The sequence below is a fragment of the Corapipo altera genome, unplaced genomic scaffold, assembly GCF_003945725.1.
Source record: "Corapipo altera isolate COAL_440 unplaced genomic scaffold, ASM394572v1 2, whole genome shotgun sequence".
NCBI lineage: Eukaryota > Metazoa > Chordata > Aves > Passeriformes > Pipridae > Corapipo > Corapipo altera.
Genome location: NW_020884890.1, coordinates 12,081,170 through 12,102,648, shown reverse-complemented (window position 1 = coordinate 12,102,648; position 21,479 = coordinate 12,081,170). Strand labels below are relative to the sequence as shown.

The 21,479-nt window shown below is 37.4% G+C and overlaps 1 protein-coding gene across 4 annotated transcripts in view; it reads left to right on the top strand.

The window, feature by feature from the left end:
• The first annotated feature begins 6 nt into the window (after window positions 1-6).
• SNX14 (sorting nexin 14) overlaps window positions 7-21,479 on the top strand; it is a 50,245-nt gene continuing 28,772 nt past the window's right edge. For 2 of the 4 annotated variants that reach the window (XM_027644732.1, XM_027644734.1), the window contains exons 1-12: window positions 7-35; window positions 125-245; window positions 1,052-1,128; window positions 1,241-1,319; window positions 8,529-8,572; window positions 13,098-13,185; window positions 17,227-17,311; window positions 18,627-18,783; window positions 19,034-19,109; window positions 19,960-20,004; window positions 20,089-20,169; window positions 20,314-20,428. In XM_027644732.1, coding sequence (XP_027500533.1) covers window positions 141-245; window positions 1,052-1,128; window positions 1,241-1,319; window positions 8,529-8,572; window positions 13,098-13,185; window positions 17,227-17,311; window positions 18,627-18,783; window positions 19,034-19,109; window positions 19,960-20,004; window positions 20,089-20,169; window positions 20,314-20,428 — 952 coding nt within the window. In that variant the 5' untranslated portion in view covers window positions 7-35; window positions 125-140. The remainder of the gene's footprint in view (window positions 36-124; window positions 246-1,051; window positions 1,129-1,240; window positions 1,320-8,528; window positions 8,573-13,097; window positions 13,186-17,226; window positions 17,312-18,626; window positions 18,784-19,033; window positions 19,110-19,959; window positions 20,005-20,088; window positions 20,170-20,313; window positions 20,429-21,479) is intronic. The other 2 variants (XM_027644736.1, XM_027644733.1) reach the window with 1 other exon arrangement.

The following is a 21,479-nucleotide window of genomic DNA, read 5'->3' as shown; positions in this document are numbered from 1 at the left end:
CTGGGGCTGGGCGCCGCCACCCTCCTCCTCAACCGGTAACCGGGGGGGGGGCGCGGCGGGGGAGCCGGGCCCGGCGCGGCGCTGCCCCGCATGCGGTAATGTTTCCTTCCTGTGTGTTTGTAAGGTATCTTCACGTCTTAATGATCTTCTGGTCGTTCGTGGCTGGTGTCGTCACCTTCTACTGTTCCTTAGGACCGGATTCCCTCTTGCCCAATATTCTGTTCACAATAAAATATAAACCCAAGGTAAATATGTCTAAACAGTCGTTAAAGATAAGAATTTATATTGGGTAGCAATTCTTGTATAATTCTAGCTGCATTCAGAAATAATATACATCAGTACAGCTTATATCCTCCTACTGATAGGTGTTTTATAGAAAATAGGTGATGATTAAGACTTTGGATTCTTCACACGTTTTTGCATAGCCCCATCAAATCTAGGTATGGCTGCAAAACCAGTTGTTGGGAGTGTTTATATATGTTGTTTAGTACTTTGCTCGTTTTACGTTTTGAGTAATTGTAAATAAATACGTTTTGAGCATTTGAGTAGCAGGCAGTGGAGAAATTATGTAGCTGTTTGCTCTTTTACTGAGGCTTTTTGTTTTCTAAAGAAGCCTTTGGCAAGCCAGTGCTGCATTTCAAAGAGAAAAAAACATTCCCAAAGCAAACTACTGTTTTATAGCTTAAAATGGTTTTGCATGGAATTTCATAGGGCTAAAAAGTTATAGTTGCAGTAGTTCAAGGCTATGAGGAAGGCAAGTTTTGCAGAAAACCCAGCTGGTCTGTTTATTAGACTGACTAATGCATGGGGCGATGAGATATGAAAGGATATCTGTCTCCTCACACTTTGTTTCAGTGGAAGCAATTTTTCTGTTTGGTTCAGTTTTTTCTCTTACTGTGCCTTGTCATCTTGTTTTCCCGCTGGGAGAACAACATTGTTTTATTCAGTTCTCTGTAGTAATATACTCTGAAAGGAAATTCACGAATGTGTCGCTATATTAATAGAGTCATCATTTCGAAGAATGTAAACTTGTCCAAGTGTCTTCTCTTAGCAGTTGGAATTGCCGGAGCTGTTTCCCCACGGTCACAGTTGTGCTGTGTGTGGCAAGGTCAAATGCAAGAGGCACAGGTAAATTAAATCTGTGGCACCGGTAAGCTTAGTACTGCTGACATTTTATACATCACGGTAGGAAACTTTCAATTATTTATTGTTGCTTAAACTTTTCCATGCTCACCTGTAGACCTACGTTGCTTCTGGAAAACTATCAGCCATGGCTGGATCTGAAAGTGCCTTCCAAGGTTGATGCGTCACTCTCAGAGGTAATTGGTGCATCATGTCTTTAGTACCTTACAGTTCGGTGGGTTTTTATTATATGTCTTTTAGACCTTTTAGTTCTGATTCACTAGATAGCTCAGATGTAGTTCCCAGGTATTTTAACTACTTCTTCACGTGAAAGTCAAATCAAAAGGATATGTGCCAGGAGCAGAGAGGTGAGGTGGCCTGCTTCTTAACAAGGATGTGACTGCTTGTGTGGTAGTGCACCTAGAGCATAGAAGAAATGTCTGTTTAAATTTAGAAGAATATTGATGAGAACAGGTATAATTGAACATGTATGATTCTTGAAAAATTGAGAATTTTGCTCTGCTTGGTTTGTTGGAGTAGATGGTAAGAGATGGTTTGCTCCAGCTACAAAATTTTTGTAATGAAGATGATAATTTGAGGTAGGGAGACTAAAAGAAAGGTGGAAAGAGGCTGTTTACAAGAGCGTGTAGTGACAAGACAAGGAGGAGTGGATTCAGACTGAAAGAGGATGGGTTTAGATTAGATATTAGGAAGAAATTCTTTACTGTGAGGATGGTGAGGCACTGGAACAGGTTGCCCTCAGAAGCAGGGGATTCCCCATCCCTGGAGATGTTTAAGGCCAGGATGGGTGGAGCTCTTAGCAACCTGGTGTAGCGGTGGGTGGGTGTTCCTGCCCCTGACGGGGAGGTTGGAACTAGATGATCTTTAAGGTCTCTTTCAGACCAAACCATTCTATGATTCTGTCCATTTATTCAAAATGATCAGGCAGAGCAGTAACAAAATCTGTCTAAAAAAAGAAATTAGTGGATTTATTCAAGCAAGAATAGCATAGGTATATTTTTAATAAAGCTGTAAATCAGAAATTTAATTTTGTTGTAATCTCTTAAAAAGAAGCTATCTGAAGAGCAGTTTTTCTTTGTGCGTATATTTGGGGGTTTTTCCCCTTGATTGGTAATTGATGGAATGTACTGGCAGCTAAACAGATAAGCTTTAGTTGTTTTTTGAAGCTAGGAAAATACACAAGCACTTATGTCCCTTGATATCCATTTATTTAGAATTCCAGCTTTGGAGTTCTGTGGCAGGAGGAAGAACAATTAGCATGCTAGAAGCAATAAGGTTTTTGCATGTCAGTTCTTGCAATTAACAACATGGTTTATGAAGTCAAAGCTACATGTGCTTGTGATATAAGCTATCACTTCAGTTCAGCTCTGCCTGGTGGAGTCTCAGGCATGGACCACTGCAGGAATAGAAGAAGAATAAAAACCTTGAAGGAAGGGAGGATGGACAGTTGAGGAATGCTTTTAAAAAAGGACATATTGCAACTTGCTGACTTCCTTTAGTTTAATGAAGTGACTTCCTCTGCCATTTCAGAAGTGACCATTTATTCTTTTAAATGACTTAATCTATTTTTTTTTTTAAATTTTAAGTGTATTAAAATGACAGTATTGCTGAACACCATTTCAGTAGGCTCTTACTTGAGTAATGAAATATAAAATAAACAGTTCTGTGCATGTAACATTTTTAGAATTTTGGGTACCAAACAGATGTGACAGTGTACCAAAGGATGTGGTAAAATGCTGAATAACTGGAAATTTTCCTCTTTAGCTTAAATGGGAATTTAATGCTAAAGAGGTTCTTTGTAGTATCTTGTTCATAAAGGACATGAGTAGATACCATAGTTGCCTTCTAAGACTGATCTTTAAAATGTGTTGCTGCACCTTGGCATTGTGTATTTGATTGCTGTTGCTGTAATTCTACCTTTACCAGAGCAGTGAGCTTTTCTTTATTGTTACTTCATACTTAGGTGGCGTGTCCCAGGCCCTGCTTTATTAGCACTTTTTATTTATTAGCCCTTTTTATTTAGCACTGTAGACGTGGTTTTTGTGTATCTATGCCGTGTTTCTCATCCCTTTATCTTTGTGTGCTTAACTAGAGGGAAGTACCAGACCAGAGTTCTGTGCCTTCCCCAGGGCAGACCACCAGGGGTAATCCTCTTCAATGTACCATAAAAAGCAGTCTGAACCACCATTATCAGCTGTGTAGGGCAGATACTATTTGGAATGAGAAATCTCATTGCATTGTTCCTCACTGCAGCTCTTCTCTACTGGTTAAAAGGATAGCAAGGGTTCTGCCCACACCGTATTCCTCTTGGCCGTCTGCTCCAAGGATGCAGTATGCAGTGCTGACCTGGAATTAGATAGCCTGCTTCTTTTGTGGGTTAGTCATACATTAGAGAGAAGCTGATACAGTGTGAACTGAATTAGGATTAATTAGATTCTACCCTCTGCAACCTGCTTTTAAAAACCAGATTCTTCAAATACTTGGAATAATTCTGGGATTTTTTTATTATGTATTAGTTTTTCTAGTTCTTCTTTTGTAGGTTGAAGAATTTTGGCAATATTCTCATTTCCAAATGTTTCTAATTTGAACCAGTTGTATAACCTTTACACTTGTATTTTGAAGTGCATTCAGAATAATTTAGTACACGCTCAAATCAGAAGAAATCCCAAGTTTTTCTCACAAGTATGGATTTTTTTCTCCTTTGAATTTTGATGGCAGTTTGTCGCACTATGCAAATTCTTAATGTTTTGCAACCTTTAGTCTATCTAGCTGCTGTACATGGTTTAGAAGAATAAGAAAAACCTGTGCTTAGATGTTCCTCCTCCACAGTTGAACTCTAAACTGTCTCAACCATGCACCTACCAATATTGTATAGCGTGGGCTGTATCCTGCACAAAAATAATGCAATGCCCTAAGTGTAATTTTGTTTCCAGTTTCTAATCCAGTTTGTGTTGTGTTAGTTTCTTCAATGTTTTCTTTCTTTTTGAATAAGGACATGATCTCTGTTGGTCAGTTTTGTTGTATATAGTCCAGGTGCTGCAGATTGCATAGAGGAGAATTTAATTCTGTTGTTCTGTTAACGAACTCATCTTTTTCCTTACAATCTCATTGTTGCTATGTGAGGGATGTTTGCAGTAAAATCTGTGGAAAGTTGCTCAACTACTCTTGATTGGCATCATGAAATAAATGCCCTACTGGATCAAGGTGCTGCTGTCTTTAGATCTCACATTTTTTTTTTTTTTTATATTCTTAGCTTGTCAGGTTCTTGACTCGATTATGGGACTAGAATTTTTTTTTTCTTTTCTAAAAGATAGAAATGGACAAATGCATGACAAGAAATCAGTTACTGTCTGAATGTGCTCTTTGCCATTCCTGACCTCTTGTAGCAGCACAATGGGCTGCATGCTTTCTTGTTGGGAATGGCTTGTTCTACTCTCAGGAAGTGGTCTCAGCTATCTAGTTGGACTGCCTTTTAAGGATTTATAATTGTCATTGTGGTTTATTGCTCCTTCCCACTCTAATTTGGCCTGATAGTTTTGACCTGCTACTGACTCTGTCATCACTCTGCTCTACAGTTCCACCTCCTGATAGCTGGGGTCAGTTGTATGGCAGTCCCCAGAAAGCTTGTCTCAGCAGCAAAGACTGACTAGCTTACAGTGTTGCAGTGCATTCTAGAAAATAATTTCTCTTTTTTTACTGCAGCTGCTGCTTATATTGTTACCTACTGCTGCATTTGCTTTTACACTTGTTTTATCTTTCCAGTTCAAAGCTGCCCACGCAAAGTAGAAAGAGTAATTTTGCAAAATGCGTGAAAATAGGTTGGCTTTAAATGAAATGACTCATCATTTATATTTAAAACTTGAGAGTAATAATCTACAGACAGGGAAATGGCTTATCATTAGCTGTCATTTTTAGAGATGTCCCATCTACTTTATTGGCATGGTGTAGTATGAGCAATTGAGCTTGAATAATATTGTTGGTGTTGCTAGAATTGAAGTGGGTGCATGTGTCCTGCTTTCCCAATGCTTTATGAAAGTGCAGTGGGTAACGTGACAGGTTTTTTTTCTGTCTTACAGAATCACGCTGATAGAGTCTGGAATGCTCAAGGGCGAACAGTATGGACTGCATGCCTTGAAATCCAGTTAGTGGCACTCAGTGGCTTAGTATTCCTTGAGTGCTTGTATTTTGCAGTCAGGGTGATTTCAGTCTATAGCTCTCTTTTAACTTCTGTACAGCACCTTGGTGCAATGGAGCATTACACATAACTGCTTCTGCCATGCCATGTGTTTAGTAAATGTGCAAAGAGGGGCTGCTTTCTGTGTGTCCACACATTTTTTTAAGGCCATGTAGATAACTTGAGTTCTAATAGAACGTGTCTTGCCTTCTGATATCATGACCAGGGATAGGTGGACTCAAGTGCATTTTGAGTTAGTCGTCTGTTTCTGTGCGTGCTGTCTCTGGGTCTTTGTCTAGTGGGGTTATCTGCATGGCCTTGTCCTGGGGAAGCAGTACCATAAAGCCTGCCCTTACAGTGTGGATGTGGAAGAGAAACACTGGCAAGTCTGTAAAATGGTTCAACTAGAACTCAGTTACTACAAACATCTCTCTGAAGGAGACTTTGTCCAGAGTGGGAAGGGTCATGCGCTTCTTTTTTCTTTTTATTTTAATGACCATGGGAAGATGAATCTCAACCATGTGTGTTTTGCATAGCTGGTACTAAGGATGAGATCTCTCACTGTTGGAAACAATTCTGCTAGTGGCTTCAGAGGCCTCTGAATTGCAGGAGAAGAGAGGGCCAGTAAGTTATGTCGGCAGCTGATGAACTGAAATTGCAATGACACGTGCGTGTAAAGCTTGATGGACAGGCTTTCAGTTCCAAGGCTGTAGTTGTGGATGAAGAAAGCTGTTTCAAGATGACTGCATTGTATTCCCTTAGAGTACAGTCTTGTGCTTGAGGGCTGTTCAAGTGCACTTTCTGCTCCAAACAGAAGATGCTCTGCTTCTGTTGCTCCTGAGGGGGAGGCACAGAGCAAAAGTGGAGGAAGAAAGAAAAGGGCTCCTTTAATACATACATGTATAATATGGATTTTTTTACAGGCCTTTGCATTTGTAAGGTACTTTTTTTAAAGAGTCTGCATTTTGAGCCTTGAAAGAGGTTTATTTTGTTAGAAACTCTACATGAACAAAAATAATATTGCAATACCTGCGAGACTGAGATTTCTGTGGAGTAAATTGGTGGCTGATGTACTGGCAGTGCTGTGGAAAGCATCAGGGAAATTCATTTGAGTGACCTAATGTGTTCTTAAGGCTAGTGGCCTGTGATTGCTGACTGGAGCTGGATGTGATCTCCTTCCTGTTGTCTGAAGATTAACTTCCAAAGAAGGTTCTCATTTCCCCCCACCTTTCCACCCTGTTTTTAATGGAAATATGAGGTTGGGCAGGGGGAGGATGACACAGGACAACATGACACAACATTTCACTTAGCCATCTGTCATTAACACGTTATGGTATTACAGTTTCAAGATCTATTACTGCTATAGTACATAATATAGGATAATATAGCATGTAGGACAAAAGACCTTGATGACTTTGTATAGTTCACAACACAGATATCTGAAGTTATCCCAAGCTGGAAAACATCTCTCTAGAAAGAGAGAGGAACAATGAAATGGAACAAGTGGAAAAAAGAGAGTGTCTTATCAAATTTGAGTAGGTGATATTCCTAATAATGAAGACAGAAAAAGAGTATTCTTTCATGAGCTGCTCAAGTCTGAAGAATTGAGAGTGATTAAAAAGGCCGGGGTGTGCTTTTTATTGAGTGTGCTTTTATAATCATGAGAGAAGCAGAGTCATGTAATGCCCTAAAGATAGCATAAATTTAGAAAGTCTTGAATTTTTTCAGTGCATACTGTGTGAATGATTGCAACAACAGATCTTGTAAGAACAGTAACACTTATTCTCATAAATGACACTTGTATATCAGCTGTTACATTCAGCTTTTCTTTCAAACAGATTTTACATTTTTCTCTGTACGCAGTGGCTTTGCAGAACCTTTCCTTCTATAGAATGTGGCACAGCAGCCTCACATAGCAACACATATATTCTGTCTTACTACCCTGATCAGCATTGTTGCTGCTGGGGACAAACTGATCTCTAAAGCAGTGATTCAGATTGAGGGGGGAAGGTTACAACGGGAGAAGGTAGTGTGGGCAATATCTTGGGGTTATAGTGAAGGAGGGGAAATCTCATGAAAATTTCATCCTTCCCTCTGCTTCCTCATGTTTTTTTTCCTTCACACTGTCTGATGATTTTCCTTCCCTTGTAGAGTTTTCATTTTACTAGTCATGGTGCAAGGACTGTAACCGGTACTTGAAGCTTGTGTGTAGATGTAAGGAGAGGTGTCAAAGCTGCAGTCCTGTGAGCAGTACACCTGGTGTATGTGGTGGTGGCAACCTGTTGGTTGAACAGGGACTGTCACCTCTTCTGCCCCTTTCTTCTGTCACATTGAAAGCCAAGCTTAACCAGGGCATGCCTGTGACATGAGGCACGGGCATGACCTTGTAAACCCAGGTTTTTCTGGCATGGAAAAGGCAACCACAGGCTTGACCTGTGTTGAACAGGTTTGATGGAAAGGTTGGAAAAGATTTATCTACAGAGATCCATGTAGGTAGGATATACAGGGGCTAGGAACAGGATGGAGGGAAGCCATGAGGATGCACGTAGGACAAGGACTTTGAAAAATGCTCTGATTAGGACTTCAAGTGATGACTGGATCATAAGGCAGGCTTTGTTGAAAGCTGTGATACAGGATATGGAGAAAGGCAGATAACTTTCATAGGAATTGCTTTTTATGACCCTTCTTTTGCTTTCTTTGAGCAGTGAGCATACAGGGTTGACTTGTCCTACACTAAGGGTGGGAGAGAGCTGGAAAAGGTAGAGGTTTGGATGAAAAAGAGTGGAGATGTGTATTAGTGTAGGATGGGTAACTATGCCTGAGGGACACTCTATGCTACATCAGAAAAGAACAGGGACTGACCTGAAAAATTAGGGAAGGGCTGTTTGAGATAAGATTACATGTTTCATGGCATTTGCCTGACAGCAACCATGGCACTGTGCTTCATGTTACTGATAGTACTAGTGGTAAATGTTTCTTCTTGATATCTGATGAGACCTTCACTTTGTTGCTATTTGCCCAAAGTGCTGATCATGATGCAAAGTAGTTGATTTCACAATAAGATCACAACTTACACATTTATATGTTGAAGTTTTATGATGTATGAATTACACCCTGTGAGTTTTGGAAGGTGTTTGTGGTTTTCACTCTTCTAACAGGGATTAATAGTAAACTGTTCATTTTGAACCATGGTTGTCTTTGTTCTGCACAGGTGCTTGAGTTGGTGCTGGAAAACTTTATTTATCCATGGTACAGGTAGGAGCTTTACCTAAAACTTACTGTTTTTTAATATGATAAATATTTGTCAGCCTTTTTAAGAAATAGTCACCTGAAAATAAACATTCCCGTTCTTTAGTGAAATACAAAGCATACTTGTGAGTGCTACAGTTTCATAATTTTTTTGTCTCTTAGCAGAGTAGAACAGATCTTTTAACAATTTAGGTGTGTTAGAAGTAGATCTAAAATTTGTATTTCATCCTAAAAACCCTTTCGTAGTGTTTACTTTTATATGTTCATTTTCTAATAACTCTCACTTGGAAGCAAGTATGGATTGATTAAAATCTCTGTAAAAACTCAAACCCTCCCCCCCTCTGAAATTTACTTCCAGATTAGAAGCATACTGATCTATCATATTGCTTTAAAAAATAAATAAAGTACTTCACAAGGTTTTTAAAAAGACAAAAATTCCACTTCTAATCAATATAGAAAAGATATTTTGAATACCTGTGGCCAAGTTTTTGGAGATCATCTGGTGATTTCCTGAGTTTTAAGACTGGTTGGTTATGTTGCGCTGAATAGAATAGTACTGTGTAAATAGCTTTAAAATAGTAAATAAAGAAAAGACTATGGCTAATTCTTTTTCGGGGGGGGAGTTATATTTATTTTGGGGGATTTTTTCCTTGTACCTTTGTAATTAATGCTTTGCAGTACTTTGTAAGAAAATATTTAAATATTTCTAATTGGTCATGCTGGGATTAATGTGTTAAAACAACATCTTGCCTTAATTCGGAATGTGACTTTCATTGGATGGAAATGTTCAGTTTGTGCTAAAAAAATATATAATTTCTTTTATTTTACTCTATGCATTTTTTTTTCCTGTCTCTGGGATCTAAAATTTTCTGGGCAGACTTACTTGCCTCTTTGGTTTTTGATTGTGGCCAATACCTGCATGCCTTAACTTCTAACTTGGTGTGATGAATGTGCTGAAGTGTAAAATTTCACTGCTAATGCAAACAGCAGAGGGAGCTTTAGCATCGTGTATGTGAATCTTCAAGCTGGAAACCTCAAGGTTTTAAACTTTCAAATACAGAAAACTGTATTTGAAAACTGAGTTGTTTGATAAAGTAACAAATGTGAGGCAGCCATCTTCTGTATTTCATAATTTGAAAATAGTTTTTTCTTGGCTGGTGGAAGGTGTCTTCAATGTCTTTGTTATGGACTGAGAAGGAGACTTGGCTTCCACCAATTACTTACCTCTCTGACACCCAAGACAGTGGAAATCTGGAATACATCATCTGGTGGGCTATAATCTGCACAGTTAGAAGTGCAGTGTAAAATATACTAGATATGGAGCCAACCCTCCTAGATTCTGCTACATCTTGCCCTCTGGTGACCCATACAGGTGTTTCTGCACTGTCTTAATTTTACCTGGCCGCACCTCCAGATTTTGAGCTAGCTACGTAAAATCACACTGTGCTGATGAAACCTACTAAGCTTCCCATGAACCTGAAGTATTGGGAGTTCAGTCAGCTATAGTGAGTGCAGTGATATCCGACTAATTCTAGAGGAAACAACTTGGTCCTGAAAGGCTTACTGGTTTCAGTTTACCAGTAGTAATGCCAGATCTGGTCCTGTTTCATTTAGATGTTCAGGTGTTTCTGTGCTTTGGTGTTTCCAGCAACAGTTGTGCAGGGAGGCCTGAACTGTGTGTTTGTGTGCCACTGTTTGAGATCTGGCTTGTAGAGCATGTCAGTTCTGAATTTTTCTGCTTAGCTGTACCTGCGCTGTTTGCAAAGCTTGGCTCACCCAGGACAAAGGACTCTTGCATTCAGGACATGTTTCTTCTGAGCTAACAAACCTCACTGACTCAGCATAATTCTTCACAGAGCCAAATCAGAAGCCTTTGCATCCAGACTATCCTTATTTAGCAGTGCAGTTGGGTAACCACCATCAGGCAGTTCATACTTTTCAGCTGGTAAAACAGTTTGCTGCTTTCCCTTGCAAAAAAGTCTGGGCATAATTCCTTACACTGCTTGTCCCCCTTTCACATGAATGGAATTTGTGCAGAAGTTACCTTTTTTTTTTTTTTTTTACATATAAATATATATATATATGGTGGGTATTTTTGGTGCTGTGCCAACTGGTGCTGTCTTGGCATCAGTGGCATCAGTGTTACCAGGATACATCTCACTCAGAAGCCTGGCAAGTGTAATGTTTGCCAGAAGCCTGTGTTGCAAGATAAAATCACAGATTTATTGCTCGGGAAATAAAGTGCTATATCAGAAAAAAAGCTGTGTTTTATGTTTGTTCCATTAATTAACTGTGCGAGAATTTGTAATATTTTATTACCAGCTCAGAGTTTGAAGGGAAACATTCCTAAATTTGGATCACTTTAGGGGAGTGAGAATTAGTACTTAAAATCCAGTGAACTCTACTGAAACAGGTGGTTATACCTCTGTGCATTTTTGTTTGGTATTTATCAAAGTATTCATACTGGTTATATTTAAATATTTGTTATAAGAATTTTTTTCAACTATATGAGAGGAATAGAGCATAGTAATCCAAGTTTGTAGAGCTACAAAACACTGGTCTGAGTTTATTGTTTATGCTCTATGCTATACAGTAAGACTGCATAATATCTTGCTAATACCAGCCTCATTTTAAATAGGAGAGTGTCAAGTTTGAAAGAGTCATTCTGTGCTTAGTGAATTTTTTGGTCATTGATGCTATTGCAACTCCACTTCTTTCAGATTAGGCTAGAACTCAGTAATTACCACATTTTTGTAGCACATTACTATGAAAGCATTTTTATTTGGTAGTGACTAAACCTAGTGTTTTCATATATGGAGCTCTTTATATTTGAAATGCAAGTAAGGCAAGAAAAGTTCAGAATTTTTGTTGAGTTACAGACCATAGTTTTACATTTTTACTAGCTTGCAACTTATTTTCTACATCTTTTTCATATGAGTTAGCCAAATTTTGTAAGAATAATTGACACACAGAGAAAAAAAAATCGCTTCAGTATTTATGTATGATTTTCATTTATGAGTAGATCCTGTAAGACTTTGCATTCAATATCAGTTGGATATATCTCTCCTGAGGCATTAGACTCTGTAGCTGTTTACAATTAAGATTGACACCTTTTTTTTTTAGCACATCTCTCCGCTACCCTGACAGCTGTGTTTTTAAATTATTTCTAAAGTTCTGGGAAAATGCAGCCAATTTTTAAAATGTTTCCAAGCAAGTTATTTGGACCTTCCTCTGTGTCACTAGAGATTTGAGGTTTTACAGGTTCATGATGTTTTTTTCACCAGTCTTTAGTTTGCTGGTGATTAAAAGAAAGTCTTTGGAAACCTATGGCACGTTGTGAGAGTACGTGACATAAAGTCATGTCCAAGTAGAGTCAGCCAAGATACTGGTTGTCCAAGTGTCAGTAAAATATCAACTTCTTAGTCCAAATTACTTCATGTATCTTGTTGTCTGTCAAATACTGGTAATATAGTAATACAGTTTGTTTGCTAATCCCTTGGTGGTGCTAATCCCTTTGACAGTGCTAACCATGTTGCTTCTAAAATGTCAGCTGTTGATCTTAAAGCAAACCAGACTTTCCCCTACAGTATTCTTATCTGCATACGATTAGCTGTTGGAGGATGGTTGTGTTTCTTATGCCAGACTGCTTTCTTTGAGGTGTCTTTTCATGCAATTAGTTGCATAGTTTGACTGTCAGGTCACTGGTATCTGTACCTAACAGTTAATCTTCAACATGTATTTGAATGCTATATAACCCAGCCTAACACTGCTTTAAAAAATTGGATGCAGAATAAAGTAAAATGATGTTTTGTGCATATTTTTAAAAAATTTTTAAATGTCCTGGTTTTTCTTGTGGTGATTTTTTTAATGCAGATGATATTTGTACTTACTACATATGCAATCATTACCAAAAAATGTGATGATTCTTGCATACGGTCATTAAGTAAAGCTGGATGTGACTTTCTTTGTTGTGTCATTACTCAACTGTTAATAGCTGTTATACTGCAGTTTCACCGGTATCTTTAGTCCTACTCTAATTGCTCTAATCTAATTTTGGATTTTCACTTGCATTTTGTGGAATGCTGTTATCGTGGTCTTTTTTTCCACTCTGTTTGGTTGCATTTTCTGCATCTAAGACTCACCGTATTTCTCGTTTTCATTCAGTTTCCCAAAACAAGTCATGAAGTTCGATATTTTTCTTCCTTAATCAGCTTTGAATTATTTTTGCCGTGATTCGTCACTGGTCATACGTTATTGCAGCATGTGGAAACTGGCAAGCGGATAAAAAGTTCAGATGATATTTTGACAAAATGATGCTAAAAGGCTAACCAGAAATCTTATTTAAATTCTTCTTTGTTTCGAAGCAGAAACCACTTTAAGTAATTTCAATTCAGTTTCCTTTATGCCACTGAATAAAGATATGTTTACATATGTAGAAACTGCTTTTATTAGTGCCGATAATTTTGTGGTTGGATTAATAAAAACGTATTTTATTCTGTTTTCTTACATGCCATGCTTTACAACACTGCAGAAATATTACTGATGATGAATCCTCAGTGGATGAACTGAGAGGCACACTGCGGTTTTTTGCATCTGTGTTAGTTCGGAGAATTCATAAGGTAAGGGAACTTAAAGGTTTCCATGTTGGTTTTTCCATCAGGAATAATCATCATTCCATCATCTATCTGTACTGAGTTCTTTAATTTTTTTAAAATGGTGATTTCAAAATCAGTCTTACAGACAGTGTTGACAGCTTCTAACCACCTAAGTTAGGTCTTTGTGGTATCTGCTCCCTCCTTCTGGAGCTTATCCCATTCCTGGTTGTAAACCATCTCTGAAGATTCATCACTGGAAGTGCTCAACATCCGTTTGAACATGGCTTTGACAAATCTGTTCCAGTGAAAGATGTCCCTGCCACGGCAGGGGTTTGGAATAAGTGATCTGTGAAGGTCCCTTGCAACCCAAACCATTCTCCAGTTCTTGAAAATGGGTATATTTCTTACACCAGGGCAAGGCATTATTAAAACCTTGTGATGATCTTTTAGCTCTCTTTTAGTAACTTAATGCAAGTGAAAACAATTTTGAAAATTATTGAAAAAGACTGATTAGAAAATGGTTAGCAGTGTACCTGTCTTGTAGCTTCTGCTTGCTTGACTTATTAAAATGCAGATAAGGTCCTTATGTTGTCTATAAAGAATAGACTGTCATTAGGTGAGCAGCTTACTAGAAGAATTAAAACAGATATCGTTCTTATATTAATGCAATTCTTAAAAAACATCCTGAATACAAAAGTTTTTGTTTGCTGTGTTTAATCTATTAGCACATACATTCTCTTTTCTGGTAAAGTGCTTCAACTCTGTTTTACCCAAACTGCTTCTGACTTTCTGGCTGTTCTAAGCAATAAGAGTTGGTAACTGAGTTTCCAGAATTACTCAGTGCTGGCCCGTCTGTTGGAGCCACTTCTATAAATGTGTCTTTTTTCCCCCACCCTAGTAACAACAATATTTCCTGAGCTACAAGTTGTACATGTACTCTGTCATAATTGATTAATAGCTTGATTTTGTCATTGTTATATATCAGATCCAGATGACTTTCTTGTTTACTCTAACTCAGGCATGTTGCTTTTTAAAGTGAACATGAGAGAAGATCAGGAAATGTCTGTGTAGCAAAGATAGTGTATGCAGTTGTGGAAGTGGAGTAGATCTTTCAAAGTGAAAATTTGGACCAGGGTCTTAAAATTCAGTTTGGAGTTGTAGTACATGCCTGTGTTAGTTACACTGTTTGTGGATCTGTTGTTGACTCAGAAAATTATGTAATAAGGTATTAACAGTGTTAGATCAGCTACAGCTTCTTTGAGTAGAGTGTTAATTTACCGTATCTGCCTTTGACAGTAATGATTTAAATGTAATATCTTCAGTACTATGTATATTGTTATTGTATATGCACTACAAAAACTCAAGATACGTGCAAGTATTAAGCACTGTCCGGGGACCTACAAAATAATCGCAGAAATGCACTGTTCTTTACAAATGTTTAAATTTATTTGTATGCATTCTACAGAATAATATAATATATTTTGTCTCTTTGTGTGAAGTGGTATGGATACCTCAGGCAAAAATATACTCATGGAAACTTTGTGTTTTGGACCAAATTTGAAACTTGGCATGCTTAGCTATGCAGGGGAGCGTAGTGTCTCATGCTATGCTATATTTTTCAACTCATGCTTTTTTCCTGCTGCATAAGTGTTTTTGTTTATGCACACACCCACATACAGATTCAGACAGCTTCAATTAACAGTTATGCTGCATATACTACGAAAAATGTGAGTAGAAATTAGAGTTGATAGGCAAGTTGCAAATAAAGTACCAACTTTGTGTCATTTCAGAATTCCTAGTTTAAAGCTTCTGTGGTTAGCTCAGAAGGGTTATGGGAATGTTTTATATAGCCTTTCAGCTCTGATACACTGTCTTTTATAGCCTCATTTGAGGAGAAATTCATCACCAGTTGCAAAATAAAATAGTTATATACCTGTGCTAAGCAGTTATACTTTGATGTGGATTTATTACTAAATGCTTGTAAGCAATAGTTCTAGCTAATAGAGATGAAGTGTTGAAATCAGGGAAGAATTGTGAAAGAAAAAAGACTGTTTTTCCTCTTTTTAGGTTATATCTTTTTTTTTTTTTCCAAAAAATCTACTTCTGAATTGAGATGTAAAATTATGGGTTGCTTCAGTGAAACACATGCTTTTGTTTTCTGTTTAATGCTGCCTAGGTGGATTTTTTTGAGGCATGGTTGTTGAATGAGGTAACAAGCACCTTAGACCAGTCAACTGTTAAGTGTATACTGAAATAATTCAAATTTGGATTTTCCTTGTTGTGGCCATTTCTGGGTTAGTTATGGATTTTGAAGGGAAAGGAAAGGGTTTCCCTTTGTATGATGTGGTATAGGTAGCCCTGGGTCTGATTGAAGCTTTTGTCAAACGTTCTCAGTGTCTACTGCAGTGTTGATAATAATTTGCTTGCCGTGCTCTTTGACTTATTTCTGCAGGAGTAAACACTGCCCTATCCCTATGTTCCATAGGAGACTCTTGACTTACAGAAATTACTGTTAAAATGTGAGGCACAAAAGGCAGGGGTTTTCCATTGATAAGCAGAAGTTCCTCCTTTCCTGCTTGTAAATAGGAGGTTGACCTTACTTTTAGGCAGTTCTAATCAATTGTACTGGCTTGTCTGGGCTGACCAGGCCAGATTGTAGCTGTTCACCTCAAATATTAAAGGGGAATGTGGAGGAATATGTAATATTCTCCTTGTACAATGGAATAAAACCCCAGCTTTTCTCTCAGCTCTGGAGGCCTTTGGAATTGCACTGTCTCTTTCCTTGTCTGTTAAGAAGCACTTTTATGCTGTATGGAGGAGGGACAAATTCCATTAGGAAAGAAACTTACTCAAAAGTCTTAGATTTTGAACATTTACAAGTGTATGTTTTTATATCTCTGAGATGTCTTTTGCTTAAAATAAAGAGCATGCAAAGTGTAAATCCATTTCTAGATGAGTTTCTGTGAAAACTGCTGCAGTGGATAAAGAAAAATCCCTTGAAGCTGTACAGGCTAGGGACTGACTGGCTGTGGAGAGAAGCTCTGCTTGCTGCAAAGGACCTGGTTCCCATGGTAGGCTGTAAGCTGAATATGAGCTGTCAGTGGCAGCTGACGATGCCAACAGCATCCTGGGCTGTATTAACAGGAGCAGAGACAGTTAGTCAAGGAAAGCAATTATCTGGCTTTACTTGATGCTCTTTGGATGATATCTAGGATACTGATCCAGTTTTGGGCTCCTCTTTACAAGAGAGCAGAGGAGGTTCAACCAAGGGGCCACCAAGATGATTGGGGCTGGAGGAGGTGACTGTCTTCATCCCTGGAGGTTTTCAGCACTAGGACTGATAGAGCCCTGAGCACCCTAATCAGAGCCTGCTTGGAGTAGGGCTAAGAAATCCCAAGGTCCATTTGTGCCTGACTTGATCTATAATTCTCCTTTCTTTTTCTTAGCCATCAAAGAAAATTTAAATGCAGGACCGTAATACAATCCTTGATTAAATCATACATGTTTTTTGGCTTATGATCACATGGTATCGTTGTTGGCAGCAATGGTCATCCTAACTCTGTAACTCAAATTATCTTTTGGTTCTGCCATCACCTGAGGTGTGACATTTTTTCTGCATGTGTAGGAGGGTTTCTCTTTGCTTTTAGTCCTTGTGGACACAATTGCACAGTGTTAAGGTACAGAAGTACTAGAAGCAGAGCATAGTTAACTTGTTGCTTTTGTTGGTGGTCAAATCTTCACACTGGACTAGGCTTCATATACTGTGACGTGGAAATCACACTGTGTGTATATAGCAATGGAAGAATTATAATAGGAATGAGTTGACAATAAATATGTTAACAGTGTCATTTATGGCATTTAGTTCTGCATGCTGTTATGTGCTTTACCCAGAAGAATGGGCATACTGTCAGTTCATCTGGAGAATTCATGAATTGTTTCTTGATGATTTGTTCTTTGCTAAGAATGGGGACATAGAAGCAAATTATTATGTTTGCTAGTTGTCTGTAATAAATTTTGAGGAAAAAAATAGAACAATTTTGGTTTTGTTTTTAAACTATTCTTTAGGTGGATATTCCAACTGTTGTAACAAAGAAGATGCTCAAGGCAGCAATGAAACACATTGAAGTGATAGCCAAGGCCAGGCAAAAAGGTAGTGTAAAGACCTAATACATTGACAGTTTCAGAGGGTAAGTTTGAATGTTTCTCTATGCATGTTTGAGATTGATTATATTGCTGCATCTTTTCGTCCTTATGCCTTCTTTTAAAATTAAATAATGATCCTCTTGCATTTTTCTTCCGATGATTGCAAAGACTGATAGGGAAAAAGTTGCAGTACATATTTGTATTCTCTGTTTTGAGTTTTATTTCCCCACATTGAAAATACTAAATTTCTGTCTCTTTATGGTAAACAGGAATGTGTTTTTGTCTGTTTAGAGCATTCAAGATCATTTACCACTGCTTCTTGAAGTTTTCCCTTTATATTCCAGATGAACAGTTATAGATGAAAGGATTTGTACGTCTGTGCACTGTACTGTAACTCATAGATAGAATGATTTCACATCTGCATTAGTGGAGTTGGTCAGTATCTCAAAAAGTTAGGTTCATGTTTGTAAGCCATGGAGAGACTTTGACCAGTAGTATATTTAATTATTATCCAAGTAAAAGTATCTTTACAAGTCTAATGTAAAAATTGTATTAAAACTGCACATTGAAGGAATATGTGAAAAACACTTGCTGTTGTTATCTTCATTTTTTTCACTGGCTGTGTTCCACAATGCTGTGTCTACTAAATGTGGTTTCATTCAACTTTTAAGCATAGATGTTTACTTTAACTGGAGTCATGAACTTTTCTTCCTTCCCTCAAAACTTCTGCTTGATATCCATAAATATATGCTATTGGTCCTGTGAGTAGTGGGTAATGAATACCATGAATAATGAGACATAGCATAATTATGTTGGATATCTTCCATGGCACAACAATGACGAGATACTACTAGATAATCTGGCAGTGCTGTTTACGCCAAATTTCATGTTTCCTTTGATTTCTACCAAGGAGTGGGAGACATTTTTCTTTAGCAGCAAAGAACTGTATTTTAAATGTACAGCATTGAAAACATAGCCATTTTCTTCAGTGTTTTAAAGGAAAAGACTTGTTTCCTAAGGGCTGATGTGTGAAGTAGCAGCTGAAAATGAGTTCTTTGATAATTATAGATGAGTAAGCATTCTGGATACCATGCAAACTGCAATTGTTTGGTGAAGGAATTCTTATTTTAGTGTGAGGATTTATTTTTACATACCCAGGCTTCAAAGTCTAAGCCAAGGTTCTTTCGAAAAGTTTCAAGATTTTATCCCTTTGGCAGTTATATATGTACTATTTACTTTTTAGCTCAAATGGAAAGCAATTGCCTTTTGTTTCGCAGTAAGAAAAAGCTGAAACCACTTGTAATACTGTTTTTTACTTTCAGTAAAAAATGCAGAATTTTTGCAGCAGGCTGCTTTAGAAGAATATGGACCAGAACTCCATGTTGCTTTGAGAAGCCGAAGAGATGAACTTCACTACTTAAGAAAACTTACTGAACTTCTTTTTCCTTATATTTTACCCCCAAAGTCAACAGAGTGCAGGTATAGAATTTATTTAGAATTGTATTTTTAATTTTGGGAAGTGAAAGAATGAACTCCAAAGTGATTCTCCTCATCCCTCCTTCTTATCCCTTTGTTTATGATTTTTTTTTATTTATCTTTAAAATAGCATGCTTATGATATTATTAAATCCTAAAATATTTCACGGTAGTATATAACAGCATTGGAAACTTCACTTAGAAAATTATGTAATCTAATACTGGTTTGTATTTTTATTTTCTTTTCTTTCCAGATCCCTGGCTCTTCTGATAAGAGAGATTCTTCCTGGTTCTGTTTTCCTCCCCTCAATGGATTTCTTAGCTGATCCTGTAAGACTTTGGAGTGCAAAAATAATGTTAATTTATTCAGTCTTTCTGTTTCCCTACTAAGTATGTTGTGGGTAAAGCAAATGATGCAGAATGATTTACTTGCTGTGCATTTTGACTGCATAAAAGATAAAGGAATCTTGTGACCAATGGTTTTGTTTGTTCATGTAAGTGGTTTGAGTATTTAAGTCACTGAACTGACTAAAATAACAGTATTGGTGTGATCTCTTAAGAATGTATTTTTAATGAAGAACTACAACTGTTAAATGGGAGAATACTGTGCTAGTGTAAACATCTTCAAATTGCTGTTGCTATATTTAAACAAGGACTCGAGTACTTGAACTCTAGTTATGTAGATCTTTATAGCAGTCTAAGTGAAACAACCTTTTTTGCAGCTATATTGAAATCAATACTTTTGTCCTTAATTCTACCTATAAAAGGGCATTTATTTCTAAAGATGGAACACTCCCATCTTTGATTTTGTTTATGCATGTATTTTAGTAGACCAAATTGCAATACTTATGCAGGCATCACCTAGCTGCAAACAGAAAGTACTGTAACTGTGGAAGTATTAGTTCATTAGATCTGTGCTTACAGTAAAAGTACTTTGTAGAGCTTTCTTCCGCTGGTAAAGAATGTTTCTGTGCAGGTCTCTTCAGAAATTCCCTGACTTATAAAATCTTGAAGAGACCACTGAAGGTCGATTCTCAAACATGTGTTTCCAGACCTTGCTTTTTAAAAAGTATTAAATATAGTCATAGGCTTAAACTGGGGTATAACATAGTATTGAAATGATTTTCATCTATTTTGTTGAGTTTCTTTAATATTAATTGTATATTGTGTTTTCCTGCAGGACACTGTCAACCATTTGCTGCTGATCTTCATTGATGATAGTCCAGTAAGTACTGACAAAGTTAAAGGAGTAGAGATTTGTTCACCTGTTAAGGAAGCTTTCTTAACAATTGTAATTTTTTTTCTGCAGCCTGAGATAGCAACTGAACCTACTTCTTCACTGGTTCCATTCCTTCAGAAATTTGCGGAGCCAAGAAATAAAAAACCATCTGTAAGCAAGGGCAACATTTATTTCCTTTCCTGTTTTGAATAAGTGTTTTGCTTTACCTGCTGTTTTTGTTCTACAACTCTTTGTATTATTTATGTACTCTCTGAAAGTTTGAAAATTGGCTGACTGCATTTTTAACTTACTCAGGTACTGAAACTGGAGCTAAAGGAGATCAGAGATCAACAAGACCTTTTATTTCGGTTTATGAACTTCCTGAAACAGGAAGGGGCAGTACATGTGCTGCAGTTCTGCCTGACTGTAGGTAAGATTGCATACGTGTGCTCAAGCTGTTTGATTATCGTTAAGCATTTGCAGGTTGAAGTGAATATTTAGTCTCAAAACTCGGCAGCATTATTTAGCAAAAGATTACCTTTCAGAATCCGTGTTCACTTACTTTAATGTGTCCCAATTCTTCAGTGCTGATCTTGGCAACATTGATGTTAATGTGGACTGTAGGGCTTCAGTGTATTTCTGTTTATTGATAAAAGTTACACACTTTAAAATAGAATATTCTTGTAAGAAAAAAAATTCTGGCCACTGATACAAAGTACAACTGCCTTTTTTTTGATATGTGGTTACTAAAGTATTTCTAAAATGAGATGTTCAGCATTAAAAGCTTCTCATGTTCATTTAGCTGTAAAATTCTGATTTCTGTAAAGAACAGAAACATAACATTAAAGGTGTTGAAACGTTTTATTCAGTAACCTGTACCTTGGTTATGAGGCATATGTTTGGTTTTAGCATTGCACAGGTGTTGTTTGAAAAGCCTTCTACTTTCCAGTGATAAGATTTTCTGTGAAGCTTCTACAAATTTGAGTGGATTATTTCAAGTTTTTTGGACAATAAATAATTACTGGCTTACCAAAATAATGTTGCTTTTTGGTTTTCGTAAATAGGTATTTTCATGTTTCATAGGGACATGATGGATGTGCCTTTTTATCCCAAGCACATACATATAGTGGGAAATTGAAATTAATTTAGACACACTTAATCTCATAAAATACTGCAGCAATCATTAATCATTGCAGAAGAGAAATACAAATAATCTCTGTGCTTCTTATGTGCCCATAATCCTTTAGCAGTGAGTTTACTCTGTTGCCCATGATCAGTCTTTTTCTGGGCAAACCTCAGCATTTTCTTCCTTGTAAACTTCTCTTGCATTCTCATAGGTGGCAAATCTGTGTCTTAGCTTATAAAACAAAAGAATGAGGTTTAGGGGCCTCCAGCTATGCTGTCCTAAATTGTCTATGGTAGATGGTTTTTCACTTGATAGATATATTTTGGGTAAGAAGCACTTACTGAGGAACATAATA